General features: G+C 38.5%; 1 protein-coding gene and 1 long non-coding RNA gene across 2 annotated transcripts in view; one reads left to right on the top strand and one right to left on the bottom strand.

Annotated features, from left to right (window-relative positions):
- The window catches only part of LOC119246294 (uncharacterized), a 175,937-nt gene that overhangs the window by 17,916 nt on the left and 136,051 nt on the right, over positions 1–21,970 (top strand). Inside the window, exons 2-3 of the long non-coding RNA XR_005125484.2 lie at positions 5,558–5,705; positions 13,128–13,275. This is a non-coding gene — a long non-coding RNA (uncharacterized LOC119246294). The remainder of the gene's footprint in view (positions 1–5,557; positions 5,706–13,127; positions 13,276–21,970) is intronic.
- Positions 1–21,970, bottom strand: part of ADGRG2 (adhesion G protein-coupled receptor G2) — a 107,945-nt gene that overhangs the window by 14,199 nt on the left and 71,776 nt on the right. The window contains 15 exon segments of the mRNA XM_037512638.2: positions 421–564; positions 1,414–1,570; positions 1,766–1,937; positions 3,760–3,945; positions 3,948–4,147; positions 5,590–5,623; positions 5,626–5,655; positions 6,183–6,277; positions 7,571–7,608; positions 8,052–8,091; positions 10,494–10,549; positions 12,461–12,516; positions 17,574–17,627; positions 19,918–19,959; positions 21,833–21,871. Of these exon segments, the coding sequence (XP_037368535.1) occupies positions 421–564; positions 1,414–1,570; positions 1,766–1,937; positions 3,760–3,945; positions 3,948–4,147; positions 5,590–5,623; positions 5,626–5,655; positions 6,183–6,277; positions 7,571–7,608; positions 8,052–8,091; positions 10,494–10,549; positions 12,461–12,516; positions 17,574–17,627; positions 19,918–19,959; positions 21,833–21,871 (1,343 nt within the window).

Here is a 21,970-nt window from a genome sequence, read left to right as displayed (position 1 = left end):
ACTGAGTTAAATTTTACATATCAACACCCTGGAACCCTCCTGAATCTTAAAGGTAACAAAACATTAAGGCATTTCAGCTGTGTGTCCTTGAGCAAGTTACTTAACCTCTCTGTGTCTCCACGTCCTTATCTGTAAAATGGGGATTTAATAGTTTGATATTGTAGCTCCTCCCTCACATGGTTGCTGAAAGGATTAGAGTTAACATTTATAAGTGTTTAGGATAGTGCTCTGCAGTTGGTAAAAGCTGTGTCAGGTATTGGGATTTACCAACACCATTAGGTCCTGTTTGAAAATAATCTGTAACTCTTTAGCAATTCATTTCAGTTGTAGTGGACTTAAGCATGACTGAGGATGAAAAGAAACAAAATTCTCCTACTCCCAAATAAAACATACACCAAAGGCAGGTAGAAGCAGCTTTACCTGAAACAAGGCAGGTGTTTCAAAAAAGTTGAACTGCACCCTGGAAGCTAGTTCCATGTCACCCACGGGCAGGTTACTCATCAGTGATGACGGTAGAGTGATAATGCCAATGCTATTCTCAGGAGCCTCAGTTTCCAGAGTGACCTGAAATCAAGTAAAAGAGAATACAGATGTCTGGGCCAGTATGACGAGGAGATGGAGGAAGCAGCTGATTAGAATGGAGGCTCGTGCAAGGGCGTTTTTCCTGTGGTATTTCTATGCAAGACCAGCTTTTCTTTGGTTTTTCTGATTACTGTGAGATCAAGGAAAGGATGTGCAATGCGGAGCTGCCCCCAAGCAGGAAAGGAAACATGATGAGGAAAGGAAACACAGACACGGTCAGAAAACACAGTATAACATGCCAGGTATTGATCAATGAAGTTGGTAGAAAAAAAATAAAGTGCAGAATAATTGTAGACCCCAGGGGGACCCCAGCAACAGACATATCAGCCTGGTGACCTGTTAGGGCAAAGTCTTTGTAGAACCACATGCATTAAACTTATCACCATTACTATTAATTTATATGGAAACATTTTTGAGTCGCGAGACCCAGAAAATAATCTACCAAATGGGAACAGTGTACTTTTAAATAGTGGGGGAAGCCTGTATTGAAATGGGGTGATAGGTAGCTAATGTCCCTACCTGTTCTCTCCTAGGACCCTCCACTAGACACTCCCCTCCTGCACCCCCCACTTTCCCCAAATACCCTGAACCACAACTTCCATAATCCAGCTACTAAAGGGTTAACACTGGAGACTAGGAGGACTTCTGAGGTCCTCCTCCAGCAAAGACTAGTGTCCTATTGTGATTCTGTGGTGCCTCATTGTTCTAAATGTTAAATATTTTGAATATCACCCCTTACTATAAGCAGTAATTGCCTCAATCATGAAGTACATAGGGACTACAATCATATACAAGAAAAGATTTTTTTTTCCACAATAAATTGTGATGTACCTTAAGATTTTCAGGGTCTTGGGCAGCAAAGGTAGTTGTGTTGAAATTACTAGCATTCACTCTCATCACGGCCACAGCCAAAGAAGGGGCGGTTAGACTTATGGTCTTGTTTGAAAATTTCAGCTGTAAGCCGATGTCATCCACCACTTTCAGCAATCTGTAAAGACAGGTGGCAGTTCAGATCGGCATTTTGTTTTCCTCAGTCTAAGCAGAATATAGAGTATCAACTTGAGAAGACATTATGAACCTCAGAATGTGGGAGAAAAATACTTGGCCACAAAGAATCATGTGAGAAGCACTGTTATCATTAGCAGCTCCCCTCTCATGACCACGTCGGTTTGCTACATCATACCTTTGAGCCAGAGGGGCCAGCAAGGCAGGTGGGGAACGCAGGAGTTTGCTGACTTGGTTTATCATTTGTTCTGCGAGATTAGGCTCCAAGCAGCCCAAGGACAGAATCTTCTCCATCTGGGACACTTCGTCCTCAAGATCAGAAACAACGATGCTGGTGGTATCAACAATTTCTGTAACAGAGAGCCAAAGCACTTTATGAATACACCATAGAAAATTCACTAGTAAAGAAGCACAGGCAATCACTCTGACCCAGCCGACCTTCTCCTAGGTATTTGTCCCATTGAAATGAAAACATGTCTCAAGAAGACTTGTTCAGGAATATTTATAGTGGCTTTTGTCATAACAGTCCCCAAACTGAAAACAAACTAAATGTCCACAACAGAAGAATGGACAAAAGATGGTCAATCCATACAGTGATAAAAAGGAACAAGCTACTGCATCCAAGCAATAGCATGGATGACTCTCCAGTTCTCCAATATGTAATGGTAGGTGAAGATGTCAGATTCAAAAGGCTATATATATACTGTATGATTCCCTTTGTAGGGTATTCTAGAAAAATTGAAATGATAGGGAAATAAAACAGATCAGTAGCAGCCAGGGAGTTGGGGGAGTGGGTGAGAGTTGACTACAAAATGATACAAGGGAACTTTGGGGGTAGTGTAAATATTATATATTGTGATGACAGTCATGAATTGTGGGTATTTACCCAATCTCACAGAACTATAAAAATGTCATTCATCCCTAGATCTGGATGAATTTTGATGCATGTAATTCTACTTTAAGAAACCTAAAAAAATGTAAAAGCACCTCAGTATTTATTTAGTTTATATTCATATAAGCACAAATACATTTAATTTATATCATACATACAGGATTTTATGGGGTATGAGAAGCTCTTTTTGTGAAGAAGAGAATATTATGAAATTAATAGCTGGCCTGCCAGGCGTGAGCCTGATTTTTAATAGTTGGGTCACAATGATTACAAACCTGCCTAATCACTAAAAAGTCTCAATTCCACCACAATAACATCCTAGTTTTTATTTTGCATATTCCATTCTAATCTTTCTCCATGTGTTTTGATACACTATTATTACCATGGTTGTACAAACTGTTTATTGTGCTATTTTCACTTCGCTCAAGGCGTGAAGAATGCCCACAAGTTTCTGTCTACTGGTTCCCATGCGCAGCTGCGTAAGACTCACCGGCTTGAGGAAGCATGTGCTAGTTCATTATTCCCCTCTGGTGGAACTGTTAGGTTATACTACTTTTTAGCTGCATCTTTTACGCATATGTCGCTTCTCCTGCCTGAAACTGAAGTCCCGGGACACAGGAAGCCACCTTGCTAGCCTTTCTGTGTAGCCTGGGAAGTTGGTCGAAGGGAACAGCTGTGGAAGGTGGACTTTTAGATGTAGGCTAAGGAGCCTAGTGCAGTTAGTATGGATAATTTCATCTTTAAGTACAGCAGGCGGAGGCAGCAGGAGCTAAATGGCTTATCCCAGATGATGTGGCCCGTGAGGGCCCATGCAGACCCATAACAGGCCTTCTCAGTGCTTTTCCCCTCTTTGCGGCTACCTAGGCTCTATCGCAGCTCTGTCACTGTGCTACTGACTGATTTTCAAAAACACCAATTTTTCCTTTTATCGGTCTTAACGAAATTATTGTGTTCAACAGTTCAAAGCTTTTCTCTTCACAACATTGTAATCAGTGACCCAACAACCTTTTAGAGGAGGCAAAAACCTATAAAATGAAACATCTTGATAAAGTGAAGTCTGTGCTTGCCTCGGTTATTTCTCTACCCTCCTGCTCAAAAACATCAAAAGCCATACCGATGTGCCGTGAATGCTGAGGGACAGCCCTAGAAGTCAAGCATGCATCGTGAAGGGGAGGCTCAGTGTGGCCTTGTTACAGGTATCTTGTCAGGCAGGCTGGCAGTTGCACTTTCGGTAGCCAGAATTTCAACAAATATAGGAGCACTTGGCTCCTTCTATTTACCTGTCTTGTCAGCAAATGTGCCGGTCTCGATGACATTCACAGGGGCAGATGTGGTGGAAGAGGGAAGTGAGGATTTCACAGATGGCAGGGTGTGGGAAAGATCAATTTGGGGTGTAGGAGAAAAGACTGTTCCAGATTGGGGGGGCATATCAATGGCAGGGCTGGAAGCTATGGATGCTGAAGGCTGGGAGAAGAAAGATAAATCCTTTCTGTCGCAGAGGGAGGGGTCTGGGTCACAGGTGGATGATCCAGAGGATTAGCTAAAGAGAAGGCACTGGAGACCTGGGAAAGAATGGTGGTCTGAGGAGCGACTGGGATGGAATTGCTGGAAGAAACTGGTGAGCCATGTGGATGACCAGAAAAACAGACAACAGGATCCTGCAGGTCACTAAAAGGAAAGAACCAGAGAGATGCACATGAGTCATGAATGAACTACAGACAGGTGAATTTCCTCCTCCGGCAATTATCTGATACCACATTGGTGATGTGGCCCCATCAAGGACCTGCCACTCCTAGCCTCTGCCACTGCACACCTCTGTGCACCTGCCACAGGCCCCTTGCCCCTGCCCACTTCCCCGCCTCCTCCCTTGGAGAAGAATTAGCCAGGAGGATGCTCCTGTATGAACCCCAGTTCTGGTTCACACTTTCCCCTCTGCTCTGGGGCTCTCTGCCTTAGCGCTCATCACTCAATGGGAGGCGCTTGTGCTTCTGGGGATGGGGAGCTGTTAAATGCCGTGTAAAGCAAGGGGCAGCAGGTTCCATGTACTAGGAAGCTTTCTTTCTTTTTTCATTAAAATTTTACAAAATTGAATCTCAAAGAAGTGGAATCGCATGCCCAAACTGTTCCAAACTTACTGAAAAGTTTTCTAAAGCATGAATACCAACATATTTTCCTTTAATATTCAAATCTACATTGACAAAACTGCCTCATCATTTCTGCAATTGATTTGACTATGAAGCTGAAGTGTATCCATTTCAAACTGTGTCTGTCCATAATAGATTCACAAACTCTTGTGTCAACTCTGTGTTAACGTTGGATTCAAAAGGGTATGGCGGGCCTCCCCGGTGGCGCAGCGGTTGAGCGCTGGGTTGCGAGGCTGCCCGCGGCCTCTGAGGCGCCGGTTCGATCCCCGGCTGCTCCCCGGCCACCGGAGGAGGGTCCCACATGGCGCGCAGACCTCTCCTGCCGCCCGCTGCTCCCCTCAGCAGTGTACTTCGGTTCTTCTGCCTGCTCTGCTCCCTGCTCTGGCTCTGGTGAATTCTCTCACCCTCCGCGCTTCTGACTGTACCCAGTGCATGTATAAACAAAACAAACAAACAAACAAAAAAATAAAAACATGCCTCTATAAAAAAAAAAAAATTTAAAAAAAAAATAAAAAAAAAAAAAAAAAAAAAAAAAAAGGGTATGGCATAAATTGAAAAGCAGCTGTAGATTTACCAGTAACAAGAAAATGTTCTTCAAATATACAAAAAAATGTTCAATCTTAAAAAGAGAAGCTCAAATTAAAATAACAGAGATACCATTTCTCATCCACCAGACTGGAAAGACTTAAAAATGTGACAACACTTTCAGTTGGTGAGGCTATGGGAAGTCAGAATATTTTTAACGCTCTCCAGGTGATTATAATGTGCAACCAAAATTGCAAACCACTGGTTTTAGGCAGTGGTCCAAATGGAAACTTAAACAACAGAAAACTGCATTTTCTCTAAAATTGAAAGACCTTCTTCACTGTATAAATTCCAAATTTCCTTAGCCAGCATGGTGATTAAATGCCTTTTTTTCCCCCTTTTTTTGTAGGAAAAAGGTTAGCCCGGTTGCTTGCTACATACCACTGCAGTTTTTCTAACTCTTCCGGGGAGGAAGGCAGGATATCCTGACAGAACAGCAGCACTGTTCTGAAGGAGACAAAAGGAAAAGAAAGAAGAAAATTCAAGAATAAGGCAAGGTAAAAGCTTGCGTCCATCAAGTATTGCTGTTCTTACAATGACTGCATTTTAAAGAACATGTGTAAAATAGATGATAAAATTAATTGTATGCTTGTTATGTTGACAATTCCATATATAAAGTAGGTGCTCAAAATTATTGAGTGAATAATTTGGGGGTTTGTATGCACACAATATCAGTTGCTCTTCAGCGTCTCCTAAGAGAAATTGAGAAGTCTGTCTCAGCAGCAATAGATCCAACTCTCCAAATAGAATTCTACCTTTTGATAGGTTTTGTTTTATCTTGTTTTCAAATATATACAGAAACTTTTTGAAGCAGGAAAAAACACCTTCCAGAGCACCCCCAAAAGTGCCCAAGGACAAAAGTCAAAATAGAAAGCTCTAGCATATGTAAATTCTTTAATTATCTTTTCAGTTTTAAAAAGAACACATCAAAGTCATGTGAAAATGAACAAAGCAATAAAATGGAGACAACTTACCCATGGGCTGAATGCTCACTCCTTTCAAAGCATCCATTACAGTACATATGTTCGTGGTCTTATGCAGTTTTATCGTGAATGTGCAATTTAATGTGCTGCAAAGACAAATACATATAATCACAATGTTACTAAATTGGAAGCCTACTACATATTTGTTATTGCTTTTGCAAACTTACAGTGAGGAAAGGGGACACTGAAAATGGTAACTTGTGATGTCACTCCAAGAAGCTTGTGAACACTCACTGGCCATGGCCTGAACTTTACCCAAAAGAGAAAGAGGTAATTTGGGGAGAGGTGATAGAGTTATATATCCACAGAGGTTGCAAACCAGAGAACGTCTGAGCATACAGCTGCTGGGCCATTTTGCCTGCCCACACAACGAACAGGCAGGGTGGAGCTTAGTTGCAAAGACAAGCATCTGGACATCTAGTCTCACCACCACCTGCCGGCTACTTGCTGGTGACTGGAGGCATTTGAGTTTCCACCATGGAACCCTTTCTCATACCAGCCTACATGAACATCAGGATCTCGTGAATCTAAACTCTCTCTGGCAACTCAATCTAGATTATCGGATAACTAGGAATTGAAGACATTGGTATTTTTTTTCACTTTAGTCTTGATTTAAATGAAAAAATATTAGTGTTGCATATAAGGAAAAGAGGCAAGTGAAATGAACTAAATAGCTGTAGTGCATGGGGATTTAATCTACAGTTTCATGGAAGATTTGCCATTTTTCTGTATCATTGAATAGTTTGTTGAGTAGGAACTATCATTTTCTAGAACTTTACTCTCATGGGATGCCAGGCTTCATGTAGCAGGATTGCTGCCCTGCTTATGCTATGCAGCCAGGAGAGCCAACACACACAATTTAAAATGATAATCTGTGCCATCTCAAATAATTGTCAGGCAATTTCTAATTTATTCCTGTATGCACTTTAAGATGTATATATTCTTTTCTTTTTGTTTCTAATTTTTCTTCTCCTTTTCCTCCTTTCTTCTCCCAACTCCATCGTTATGTTCCTGCTTCTCTGGCTTGACCTTCACCCTGACTGAACCACTGCGAGCCATACCCACTGGGACTAAGTACACTCATGATCCTTAGCCTTGTAGAACAGAGGCAAACAGCCCACACCCCCCACTCCCTTCTGTGCTTCATAAAGAATGAGAACATGGATGTGACAGAGTAATGAGTGTTTGGAAAACATACATTTTATATATATATATATATATATATATATATATATATATACTCCAAAATGACATATAAATACATTAATATGTATTTATTTTATAGGAATGCTTTTGAATTTGCAACCTAAGACTCCTGGATATTTATTACTTATGAGTAGAGAAATAATGATATTTATGAAAGTATTAAAGTGACTGACCTTTGAGCCTCTGCTGTAGCACACACTATAAAATAAGTCTGAAACAAAAAGTATATGTTACTTTGACAGTTGAAAATGTCAGACAAGACACCCCAGGATTAATCATAGCATTACAGAATCTTAGGAGCCATCTGTTTCACATTCCTACCAGATTCCTGATGTATCATCACAGTGACTCAGGCCATACAAGCTCTGTGTGCAGCTCCAGTGTCAGGGAACTCACTACCACACAAGGGGGCTCATTCTCTTAGAGCCCTTCATTTAAGAAATTTTGATTTTACATGAAGGCAAAGCTACCTCCTTGTGATGTCCATCCATTGCGCCTCGTGCTTATTTTGGGAGTAATGGAACTAGTCCATTCTCTCTTTTGCACTATAGATTTGGGGGGATTTGAATATATATCTTCTCAGGAATGCAGTACTCTGTGCTTTACCCCAAATCATAACAATTATAAAAAAGGGTCAGCATGTACCATGATTACCTCACTCAGGGTTTGCAGGGTTTTGTTGAGCTCTGATCGTCTGTTAATAAAATGAGAGAAATTGACAAGGAGAGGAACATTAGTTATGTTCAAATCAGAGCAAGTTGGATTTTTAGCAATTAAATGAAACATGGTATTTATTGCTTTCAGTGTTCACATTGAAGAAACATAGGATGTATGTTTAGAATCCTGTGTGGGGAAAATTAATTATTTATATGGCAAGAGAAAACTAACCAGACAGAAGCTGTATCAGTTCTAGCAACAGCAAGATATAAATCATGGTTCAACAATTTTGTTATTCATTTGGCCGCTGCAACCTCCAGGCAGCCTCTTCTGGCAGAGAGCCAGAGGAAGAGTTAGCCCAAGGCCAAATTTTGGAGAGGGGTCATTCACCCTGGGGAGCCTGTACTCTGATTTCTTCCTCCTTGCCTCTCCAACTGACCCAACCATCCTGCCTTCCCCTCCGCACTACACCTCTTTAGGAATTCCCCTCATCTCTCTTCCCATCCCATTCCAACTTTATTGCTTCAGTGCAGCAGAGCTTCACATGAAGTTAGGATGAAATAAATCTAGTTAAAGAATTCATTCTAATTATATATATATTTAATTTAATTTAATTTAAAAAGAATTCATTTTAAGGCAGTGGTTCTCAACCAGGGGAGACTCTGCCCCCCAGGGGACATCTGGCACTTTGGATTGTCACACTTAGAGATGGGTGCTACTGACATCTAGGGGGTGGGAGCCTCGGCTCTATTACATATCCCACAGTACAGAGAACTACTGGGCCCAAAATGGCAACACTGCTGACCTTGAGAAGCCCTGGTCCAAGGAATGTGGCACCGGGGAAGGTACAGAGGGAAGAAGAGAAGGATGGTGGCAGTAATAGGCAGCTAGTGTTTCCAGCCACCTTCATCACTGTGTAAATGTCCTGTACACTGGAGCCTTCCTTCTGGAGTTTTCCCTGGCTTCTCCACTCAGTCTGACCCCTTCCCTGCTCTAGATATTCACACACTTAGAACATCCATGTATACTCAGAACAGTGTACATGTGACCTTCATTGTAGGCATCGTATTGTTATCACTTCTTTGCTTTCTGCATCTTTCATACAAGGCTTTAGACTTTAAGTCTCGAGATTTGCCTTATACTGGAACCAACTGGGGACATTCAGAAATACCAATGCCTGTGTCCAGTCCTCAGACACTAATGTGGTTGTTGTGGCGTATGCCTGGGTATCAGGATTTTCAAATGTCCCCCAGGCGGTTTTAATACTCAGTCAGGCTGGAGAACCACTGGTCTAGAGCCAGTTTTCCATTTCATGTATGCCCATGTATCCCCAGGTATGCCAGTGTATCCCCACATGTGCCAGTGCCTGGCACACAGTAGGTTATCAACAAATGCATGGTAGCATTAAATTAATTAATCGCTATTTTAAGTCTAATAATTACAATGAATTACAAGTATGCTAAGTTGTATTCTATTTATAAATTTGTGAATTAGAAAAAATGTTTCTTATCACTATTATTGCCCATCTAAAATTTAAAATCCCTCTAGGACATTGGTATCTTCTGATTTTTATTTTAATACATATCTTCAATAGTTAGAAAAACTAGATTTTCATCAGAAGGTTAAAAAAAAGACATAAAGGACATGAACAATAGCTGGCACTCCCCCACCCCAAAACCCCTTTCAATCCCAGTTCTCACTAGTTTAACTTTTTGCCACTATAAACTCAGTGGAGCCCTAGGGATGTTTGATATCCACCAGGTGGAACCCTGATGTTCTTCTCTACCTAGGCATTACTGAATCATCACAAGCAGCCAATCAAAATGATTCATTTGAAAGGAGAGTTTTTGTTTTTGTTTTTTTTGCATGGGAAGATTTTTCTCTTCAGTGTCATCACAGATCCTTCCTTATACTTTTGTATTTGGTTCAAATGTTTACAAAAACTTTATTTGAGGGGTGGTAGGAAGGTTGAGAGTAAATTAAGCTCGTCTCTGAGGATGCTTCATGCCAAGAGAACAAAGACTTGAAGTTTCCTTTCCGGTGACAGTCAGGGTAAGACTGTCTTCTGCTCTAGTTCAACCTACTGGCTGACTTTGTGACCTATTGTCTAACTGGTGGCATCAATATTTGTAACGCCTTTCTCATTGCCTGAGATTGTCCTTGTAAGCTAAGGTCTCTTAACGTCTCTGACTTTTGGATCACTGATGCTTCATGAAAGAATGAACACATGGTATACACAGAAGCCTATCTTGAACTCTTCTTTCAACCCTGATAGCTACCAAATCATATTTAAATTCCAACACCAATTGAAATGGAGCTGTTAATTTCATGGCATCAAATAGAACAGCCTCAAAGGACTTTAGTTAATGACAAAAATAGCTCAACAAGTATCTTTCCATAGTTGATGTCTAAGATTAAGTCAAACAGTAGATTACTCACTTCAGTTCACTTAGAGACTGGACTCCAGTTATGCTGTCATTAGCCACATTTTGATTCTGTTAAAAGCACAAAGTCATTAAGAATACAGCAAAAAAATGTTTTGTTTTTTGACATTCTCTAACAGGAAATTGCTGTTCAGTTTTGTTGGCCACCCAAAGAACTACATCCCCAAAACTATGAATCCTAACTGCATGAAATATTGTCCAGCAAATGATAAAATCCATATGACTAAGCCAGTTTTTTTTTTGTTTTTCTTTGAAAAATATTCTGATCAACAAGTCTGATATGCTCATTTCTGCCTTTTGTCATTCCAAGAGTTCCTCCAAAATAACTATTGAAGTATTCCCCACAAAAGGCCCCAGATTTAAGTAACAGACTCTAATATAAAAAGGTGAACTTGCAGCAGCCATCATTGTATGGCTGCCACCCAGCTCAGTGTCTGGTACATAGAAGATGCTCAGGAAATAGTCACTGAATGAGCAAAACCCATTTACCTGGATCCTCTGGACTAATTTAGATTAGGGGAAGGCTCACATTTCCATATCCAGATCCCAAATCCCCTATGGGATGAACAGGATCAGATTCAGAGACTATTCTTATATTCAACATATTACTTATTGCAAGGAGCTTCCAATATAATTTTAAATCTTAGCTGGTAATAGAGTTGTGTCAGATTATTCTTATTCAGCAACAAATCTAGTGAAAACTAACATAATTATTAGCGGAATACCACAGTTATTATGAAGCCAAGCCCTCCTGGCATAGCCAGGGATTCAACAACACACACTCTATTTAAATTTGGTCATAAAGTCACATCACCCAAAGCAGTGATAGTGAAGGCAAAGATAAACAGCTGGGACTACATCAAATTAAAGAGCTTCTGCACAGCAAAAGAGACAATAACAAAAACAAAGAGAAACCCCACCAACTGGGAGAACATTTTTGCCCCCAACACTAATGATAAAGGACTGATCACAAAAATCTGCAAAGAGCTGATGAGACTCAACAACAACAAAGAAAATAATCCAGTCAAAAAATGGGCAGAAGAGCTAAAAAGAAACTTCTCTGAAGAGGAAATGCAAATGGCCAACAGGCATATGAAAAAATGTTCAACATCACTTGTCATCAGGGAAATGCAAATCAAAACTACCATGAGATACCATCTTACACCAGTGAGAATGGCACATATTAAAAAAACTAGCAACAACAAATGTTGGCGAGGGTGTGGAGAAAAAGGAACTCTTCTGCACTGTTGGTGGGAGTGCAAACTGGTCCAACCACTGTGGAAAGCTGTGTGGAGATTTCTGGACCTACTAAACATAGAGCTTCCATATTATCCAGCAATTCCACTCCTAGGTATTTACCCAAAGGACACAGAAACATCAATTCCAAAGAGCACCTGCACCCCTATGTTTATAGCAGCACTGTTTACAATAGCTAAGCTTTGGAAACAACCCAAATGCCCAAAAATAGATGACTGGATCCAGAAGATGTGGTCCATATATACCATGGAATATTACTCAGCATTCAAAAAAGATAAACACATGCAATTTGCAGCAACATGGATGGCGCTGGAAGGGATCATGCTCAGCGAAATAAGCCAAAAAGAAAAAGAAAAATACCGGATGGTCTCACTCATAACAGGAATCTAGAAAACTTAAATAAGGGACCAGGAAAATGAATAACTATAAGAAAGTGAAAATCAAAATCAACAAAAAACTATGAACCAGAGACACTTTTAGGGGGGCGGGGGCGGGAGGGGAGGGATTGGGGTCAGAATGGGGGGGGCTGCAATTGTATGGGGAATATAACAATAAAATTTATTATTTAAAAAAAAATAAATAAATAAATTTGGTCATAAAGTTAAATAAGCCAAATATCACAAATAATTTGAACCTTAAACAAAGATTTAAATACATGCAAATTCGCTTTTTAAGACTGCAATAAGAAAACTCTTTAAAACGTACCTGAGTAACATTGCTTTCTTCGTCATATTGAAACATTATCTCACCTCTAAAAAATGCTGAAAATAAGTTTTGAAAAACAAATTAGAGACTTGTGTCCTTAGAGGTTGAGAGTTAATACAACACTGAAAAAGAATATCAAATTACTTTATAAACAGGGTTTCTTGAAATTCTTTGTTTTTAGTCACATTTACTCAATGAATATCAATATAATTTTCAGGAAATATGAGCTACATATTTTTACGTGGGCATTCAGAAAGAGAAAAATTGTCCCTTTGTCAAGACATTTTATCTCTACATGCTTCTTATAAGAGTCTTGTTTGCCTTTATGATGCTAACTAGTAAACAAATATTTTTAAGTTGCTAGAGATGTATTTACACAATCAAGGAGGGAAGGAAAAGGTGTTTCTCAGAAGTTTAACAGCCTTATGGAAGTCCACTTATTCCTAGATGGGTTATTTCTATTTTTCTTTAAAAATACAGCTACCAAATGCAATCTCTTCATTTTTGAAAAAAAAAAAAACCTTGGTTTTGAAATCTTATTTAGGAGATACTCAGTCTTACTAGGCCCTTCCATGTATACAGGAGGTACACACACATAGTATTATTAAACTTCATTCTGGTTTTTTCTCTTGTCAATCTGTCTGATGCCTGTTTGATTATTTCCCAGCCTAGAAGAAGCAGAGGGGGAGAGGATGATTTCCTTTGCACCCTGAAAATTTGGCAAGTCAGCCAGGAGACCTATTAAAAGACTGAATGCTGCTTGTTTCCTAGGATGTCTGCAGACGGCATTGATCTAGATCTGAACAGCAAGCAAGGTAGATTTTTACCATATCAGATTACTGATCTCTCTCTCTCTTTTTCTCTTTCCAAAAATCTAATGGAAACCCAATGAAAAATATTTTTATTTCTCGCTCTAAGATTGGTTTAAAAAATATATGGGTGAATTTATTTTCTTGGGTATTTTGCTCTTCTTTTGGTTTAAGGACTTTGTTAATTTTGATTGAGCCATTCTTTTATTTTTGTTGTTCTCGTTTTATTTTTCTGATTCTCATTTAAAAGAATTTGCTTTCCCTGTCTTTTCTTTTGGTGTCCCAATTGAGATTTTGTTTTCAGAAATTGTCTTTCTTAAATCTTTTTTGAGAAGTGACATCTGGCAGTGTTTGGTTGACTTTTGGATTTTTGTAACTTGTTCCCTGCCCTGTTACAGTCTCTGCATGCATATCCGTGAAATGCATCAGGAAGGCAGCAAAATAGGCTGTGGATTTGAGCTTTGAATAGGTTTTTTTTTTTTTTTATGACCTCCTCATCATAATTCTGTCTTATATGTGGTTGAAATTTTCAACTCAAGTTAAGGTAACAAGTTCTTTTTCGACCTCAAGGTAATGTTCTGTTCTGTTCCATGGGTAGGAAATTCAGAATCCAGGTTTCTGCCGCCTCCCCCGGACCCTACCCCTATGTTGTAGTCTTGAGGTTCCGGTAAAGGTATTTCTGCCTCCAGGTTGTCTTCTATGTAGTTGTTAAAAGAAGGAAAAATCTTAATGTGCATTAAGGTAAAAACTATTACTAAGAAAACCCTGGAAGCCAAAAAGGAACAAATAAAAGTGGCAAATTTGGTGGGCATGGGTCACCCCCCTGCAGCAAGTCTCCTAGGTTATAGTTCTGGCTCCAAAAGAGACAAGGCATCGCTGAAAGCTGTTAATATGCATCAAGTCTTTCCTTTTGTCGTGTCTCATGCTGGTTTGAATCTTGGTTAAGCCATAAAAAAGTATCTTGGCTAGCTTAGGGAATTTTTTTTTAAATAAGGTGAAGTATAGAAATCAGACTTAAAATTATGTCTTCATAGAATTTTGCTTTTGTAAAATTCTCACTGGGCCAATAATACCAAAGATATCTTTAAGGTTACATTGGTCCCTGGGGAAATCTTTTAAGCTTCCAAAACTTGGTGCATCAAATTGGAAACCATGAATTTAAAGGGAAGAAGTTTAAATGGGCTAATTAGGGTCAATAAACAGCAAAATGTAAAAAATAAAAATAGCATCTACTTATCATGCCCCCCAAAAAACCCAGCAAAATGTGAGATTGAAAAAAATCTCACTTTCTTGTTCTCCTCCTTATGCACTAATACCAACTATCCTATCTATCTTTTATATTCTTTGTCAGAAAGAAAATTATAAAATTGGATGATGCTTTCTTTCCACCCTTGTCATTTTGTTAGGGAATTGTTAGGGGGAAAAGGATGTCCCAAAGCAAATTCCATATAGGCTTTGTGGACTCCACCCCCACCCCAGGTAAAAGCCAAAGACACTGGGAACTCCAAATCCCATCACCACCAAAGGGAAGGTGGCTGGGACCTGAGGGTGGGGTTAAGCAGCCAGGTGGATACAAAAGGCAGACACGTGGGTTTTGGGGGGCTCTCCATTTTTGGGCTCTTGGCCAGCAGCAGTGTCCGGTCAGCTCTGAGAGTGACTTTGGGGTTTCCAGGTCGTCGGATCGGGTAGGACGTATTAAAGACTTTATTTCCCTATTTTCTCCCTGAGTTGTACATTTTCCTTATTTCCTTTTCTCTTGTAAATAAACCTTTTATTAACCCCTTTTGCATGTGTCTGTAGTAGAGTATTTATAAGTCCCTTTAAAGCGCGCGGGTGAGGACCCACAGCCAGGAACCCGTTTAATATCGGGGTTGCTCTATAACAGCTTGGCGCCCAAACGTGATTTGCAAGTTTCACCTGTGGCTGACCAGCCCAAAGTAATTTTTCTTGCGTTGGTCACCATAAAAGCGCATTAGGTCTGCAGGACTCGCAGTGAAACTCTTTGTTTCACGTCTTGAAAAGTTTTTTTTTCCCCCCTAACAATTTCAAGAACTAGGTCTTCAATGAAGACAAGGGTCCATTTAAACACAGGTCTACAGCCAGCCCTCAGGGGGGTTATCTAAGGCTCTTGTTTTGTTATCCTTAAAATGGTTCTAGCCTTGGGGCCCATAAGGTTTTAATTGAAGTTAAATGGGACACTTATTCTAAAATATAAAACTCTTAATTTCCATCTTATATCAAAAATGTTCTTATTATAACACTAAACTACATTAAAATTTTATAGTTAAATGCGCATATCAACCTTTTAATATCGTGGAGGTTAAAACTTAAATTTTTTAAGGAATTAGATTAACAAGATAGAGTCTTTACAGAACCGAAAATATTGTTCCATAACAATTCAAAGCCCACCTACCTAAAACCTCTCTAAGTATTTAGAAAGGATATCTAGGTCTTAGAAAGCTCAAGTCTATCTCTGTAATGCTAATTTTCTTCCCCCACCTTTTCTCAGAGCCTAAGAGCCATTCTTTAAAATTCAAATTTAGTGCCTTAACTTAAAAAAGGGGAAAAGGAAAAAACTATTTAAAAATTAATTTGATAAAAATTCTCATGTCTTCATAAAAAATATAAAAATAAAAACTTGTTTAGTGAGTGCCCACATACGTGTCTGTGCGTCTTCGTGCATGCCAACATCCATAATTTCTCTCCCTAACTCCTTCCTTCTCAGAGTTTGGCCTTCAGTCCTGTTGAGCACATCTTGAGTTTCATAAATATGCTAGGAGCACAGTGGTAGCAAAACCACCAGGAAACCACTACCTTTTGACCCTCAGTCTAACCCCGCCTGCTCATCTCCCTGTTTCTTCACTTGCCTCCATTTCCTTTAATGAACCCCGATTGGAATCTGTGAGAAGTGAAGGTTTCTAGTTTCTGGCAGGATACCATGGAATGTCTGGTGCCAAAAGAGTTGGTCTCCTGTTGAGGTTGTTTTCACCAGACACTAAAACAAATGGTCAATTCAGCCACTTACTTAGGGAAAACATTACTCCAACCAGCTTCCTGGCATCTGTTATTCAAGATGACCAGGTTTTTTTGACTGAATGTTCAATTTTCAAATAGTTATCAAACATCATGTAGACACAACACCACACTAGACATTAGTCACCAGTTCAAAACATGGACGAAGTGCAAAAATAATGACATTATAGAGAAATCAGTAAAGAGAAGAGTTATACAATATATGAAAGTGAAATGTAGCCAGCATTTAAACAGAACCAGCCAACGTGTTCTACCTGGCGATAACATCAGCAGAAAGTTCATATAAGCAAATTTCACATTCACACAAATAGAAAGTATTTGTGGAACATTCTTTCAACAGAAAGTTTTCTAAACTATCCAACCTTAACTTAGTTTATTTGAAATTATTTCCTATGTTTTTCAAATAAGTTATTAAACTGTTCGAAGAAACAGAATAAAAGGAAAACATTCCTATAACATTTTTTTTTTAATATTGCTGGAGTCATACTAAGACTTTAATGTTATAAACTACCTTTTTACCTTCCTATTTTCTCTTCGCATGATCTCTCGTCCAGTTCTAACCTGACACACCATGTTTTTCTGTTTTTCACTTCTGCCTTCATTGATTTTAACAAGGAAGGGGACCCAGAGAGCCAAAGCAACGTGAGGAAAGTAGTTGTTTCATTCCCTCTGGCCCATGGCAGGAGGGAAAATATTCCCATTTCAAAAATAGCATGTTCTGAAGAGATTTCCATCTCAGTTTTAAAAAATAGTGGACAGTCAGAGATGGCAAAATACACTACAGAACTACTGGAATTAGAATCCAACTAAACTAGGTGTACGTGAAGTTTTCACCATTTTTGTGAGTGGTTTGTTTGATTTTTAGCAAAAGACAACATCAGGTTTCTAAGCTATAACACTTAAAGTCCTATGCAGAAACTTGAGGGATTTATATACAAGAAGTGATTTTCAATAACTATTAAGTTCATTATTAATTATGCTCATGAACCAGCTTTAAGGGTATTAGTTACGGATTTAAAGCTGTGGTGAAAAGTTTGGTGCAGAGCTTCATGTTCTCATATTAAGGAAGTTAATCCATCAACTCACTAGGCGATGAGAAGAATAATTCAGTTAGATCTAAAATTTGGTTTTGTTTTCATTCAGGATGCTGGTAGCCAGGTGGTATGAAGAGACAGATCAGAGAGGCACATACTCAATAAGAGAAAAAAACAAACCATTTCCCTCTGTGGAGCTAATTGATTTAGTAATGTGTAATGTACACAAGAACTAACCTGAGTCATTGCAAATAGATGACAAATTGCAGATACTTCTCTGGGGTTTGACTCCTGCAAAGAAAACACAACCCAACCCGTTAAGCACATCAATACCTGTACTTCCATACTACATTGTCAAGAGAATTACAAATCTTGCCATCAAACATGGACCAAAAATATTACAAGTTGCACATAATTGGCTGGATGAATTCCAAAGACTGAAGGAATGGAAGTGTTCCCTTTTGTTAGGGGGTCAGCTATGGAACTAGATTTTTTACTATTCTTCAGACTGTCAATGTTGATCCCCATCTCCTCCCTAACATTTCTTTGTCCCATTCCCAATGAATCCCTCTCCTGGCCAATGTAAAAAGAACAGCAAGAATACAAATTGAATAAAGAAACCTTAAATAAAATAACCCTTACTTATAGATCCTCCTTTTTCTGAGTAGTGGAGTCCACAAACACTCTAATGCTGGTCCTATCTCTTTATGCAAATGTATGCAAGAAATAATACTCATGTCATGCTGTCATTTGCATGGGCAAAAACTACAAAAATTATTTGCTGAGTACCTACCATAGTCTATAGGCTTTGGGAGGTGCCAGGTACAGAATTGTACCCTGCCCTCAGAATTGACCTAGAATTTGGGAGGTTCCAGGTACAGAACTGCCCCTATCCTCAGTGAGCTTACAATCTAGTACTTGATACTGGCCAGTAAATAAAAAGGTAAAGTGAGGGCAAAATGGAGTGAGGGCCAAGACAACAGACCACAGAGGCACACAAAGGAGGTGGAGACGAATGGGAGATGAATAAAGTCATGTAGATGAAAAGGCTTCTTACATGTTAACTTGAGAAATACTTTCTCCTTTGGTCAAAGGAGAAGCACATCTCTTCTTTGATTTGAAAAGAGCTCAAAGTTTACTCCTCTAAGAGCTTTCCCTTCATTAATTGCATCCTTTTGGTGATGCATAAGAAATCTAAAGGAAATGCTGAAAATGTATTAAGCAAACTTCCAAGGGGAAAGGGTTTGTTATATTAAGGGATATTTTAGTCTCCTTGTTAACTCTGGTTTGGTCAGAATTATGTAATACAATGTCTGATTGCAATTTGACTTCCATGGCACTTTATGAGTGCTTAATTCTTCCCCAGTGAACTAGTCTGGACACGAACTAAAATTATAATTTGAGTTAGTGCATGTTATCGTTCCTGTAAGAATGATTTAGTTGATGTAGTCATATAGGCATCATGCTTCAGCTAGAAGTTTTGATTCAGTGAGCAAACTGGTGCCAAAAGTTACCTGACATGTAGATTTCTGCACTCATCACAGCAACATTACCCATACCAAAAAGGAAAGATTTCATTTTTAGATATAGTTCCTTACAGATAAAACTCACTAGAAATGTATACTATACAAATATTATAGAATATACAGAGGGTAATGCTTTACATGCTATTTACAGCCATTAATTTATTACTCACTTATCTTTTTATTTTATCATCTCTCATCTTTCTCTAACTTTTAGCAACACCTTTGTTTCCAGTGATCTGTGTCCTTCGCTGTTCCTTTATATTGAGCATTTTTGTTCCTAGTGCTAAGGCTAGTATCTGTAATTACCTCACGTACATGGCTACAAATAATCCTTTTAATCACAAGTGAGAAAACTTTGGACAGGGCCAACTAGTACATATTTTAGGCTTTGTGGGACATGTGGTCTCTGTTGCAATACTCAATGCTACTAATTGTTGCACTGGATAAGTAGCCATAGACAGATATGTAAACAAATGGGTATGGCAGTGTTCCAATAAAACTGTAGTTACAAAAGCAGATGGTAGGTCGTATTTGGCCCACAGGCCAGTTTACCAACCCCTATTATAAGTCAACTAGAAGCCTTTGTTAAGCTGTCATGTGTCCCTAATCTTGCACTGGGAACTCAAAAGCACATCCCATTTTAGATTGAAAAAGAGTTTGAAGTTCACTCCTCTAAGAATCTTTCCTTCACTAACTGTAGCCTATTGATAAACTCATCAACACCAGACTTTTTCTCTCCCATGCCTCTTAAGCATGTCAGAATCTTTTGTGCAACCATTGCCTTTATCTGCGTCCATGTTCATGTTAGTTATCCGCTTGTGTATCTTGTCTCTCCCTATAGACTAGAGGATTCTTGAGGGTGGGCGTTTTGTCTGATCAGTATTACAGAGCCCTAAACACTTAGTACAACTTTAGGTACCCAGTGCATAAACATCTATTCATTAAGAACAGATTTTATTTTTAAAAAGTAGAACAAAGAGAGAAAACATAAACACCAGCCATTTGTTTAACTTTAGTTATAAAAAGAAAATCTTGATATTGATAATAAGTCATACCTGATGCATTGAAGGTTTTTACTATAGTGATTTTAGTTTTTTCTGCAAAGAAGCAATTTAAATATTAGAGCAGAATTGTTGCTTGTTTTTAATAAACAATTTGCCATGAGTATCATTTTAGTGAAGTGCAAGAAAAATCATACTGTTGATACCTTTAAGACACTATTGGTCATCTCAGCAGCAGATTAAATAGGAATCACATAAGCTTATCATATAACACTGGCGTTGGGTGGGTCTGGGAGTTGGATTCCCATGTTTACTCAGACCAAAAGCATCACAGATCCCACTGCTCGTGGGACAAGTGAATGTGGACTTACACTTCAGGTATATAGAATTAAGTCACTATCAGGACCTTCTGGTAATAATAGGTTGTAAAGAGCAGATGATTCAGAATAAAAATTAATGGATACAGTAATCTCAGGATCTAAAGTATTATTCCTCTACAATCAAGAAAGTGTCCTGTTACTGTTTTTTTAGGAATTAATACAATATTATCCCCATTGTACTGAGAGATAAAATTATTCTTAGAGAGGTTGAGACTATCAAAGTATAGTCATACAATAAGCTCACAGAAGAACCAGGAGAGAGCTGTTCAAAGTCAATGACTCACAGGCAACTATTAACACACTCTGAAGATGCAACCTTAGAAATATATTCCCAACACACTTTGGGGACAGAGTCCATGGTTCATTTCTCAGATAATGGAGAATAAGGTTCAGAAATCATTGCTATAAAGATGGCCAATTAGAAGAGAGGCTGTGTTCGGGGTATAGATTTGTAAAGAAGCTTTGTCTCTTGGGGTAAATGGACAAATTCTGGAGAAAACACAAAACTTAGATCTTGGAGGAAAAATTAAGAATGATGACATATACTGACAGTTCCACTGTATATTTTATTTATGAGTTTCTGTTTCAACATGCGACTAACCCATGGATAATGACTGGTGGTAATTACAGAGGCTGATAGCATTTTGCATTATCGTTAAGAATCCTTTATGTATTGATTGCCCTGACACTTTCTGTTCCAGAGCAAACTGTGAAATGAACTTCTGATTCTAATAACAAAAGAGCTTTTAGGGGAAAATGTTCAACATCACTAATAATCAAGAATGCAAAATAGCATTAAAAGATTTCATAATATATGATGTAGCAGCTTTCAACAAAGGTACAATGACAGACATTCTCATCTACCCTGGCAGGAATGTTGCTGGGTACAACCTTTCTAGAACTGTTGGGAAGTAGGTATCAAGGACCTTAACATATTCATAATGCCGCCCCACTAAGTCCAGGCCTTTGAGTGCATCCTATAGAAATCAGGGAGGAATGCAAAGATATTGGCATAAGAATATTCACTGCAACAATTCCTATTAGAAAAGTAGAAACTGCTTTAATGTTCAATATATGGTACACAATGGAATATTATTATGTCAATAATAGTAAATGACACTGAAAATACTGACAATTTAATATGAAGTAAAAGGGCAAGATATGAAAATCTGACTATTTTATTATATATACATATGTGTTTTATATATATATATATATGATATATATGATACTGATTGGAAATATACCAAATGATTAACAATAGCAGTCTTAGAGAAGTAACTTTAAAGATGATTTCTATTTTCTTCTTTGTGAATTTTTTTATATTCATTTTTTTGAGCTAACATGTATTACTATTATAATAAAAAATATTAATTTAAAAGAAGCATGAGCATAACAGTTTGGAATTTCAAGAGTGTAGTGACACCACAATAATGTTTCAACGTCAAAGTAAAATAGGCAATAAATCAAGCTAAAGGCACGGGAAGCAGACAAGGAGATAACCTTGCCTAACCCAGTAGACAACACAAATGAGAAACTCAAGAAGCCACGAAGACAAACAATTATATGTAGAAATAACTTAATATTACCTGTTTTGTTTAAAGTAGATAATACACTAGAAGTAGCATCTGAAATAAAATAACAAATATTAGCCGCCTAACTATTGGCATGGTTAACAATATGTCTTTCTTCCTAGGTTCCTTAAACATTTCACTTTTCCCAAAATC

The sequence above is a fragment of the Talpa occidentalis genome, unplaced genomic scaffold (assembly GCF_014898055.3).
Source record: "Talpa occidentalis isolate TD23 unplaced genomic scaffold, MPIMG_talOcc4v2.1 talOcc4.15, whole genome shotgun sequence".
Taxonomy (NCBI): domain Eukaryota; kingdom Metazoa; phylum Chordata; class Mammalia; order Eulipotyphla; family Talpidae; genus Talpa; species Talpa occidentalis.
This window is presented reverse-complemented; position numbering and strand designations above follow the sequence as displayed.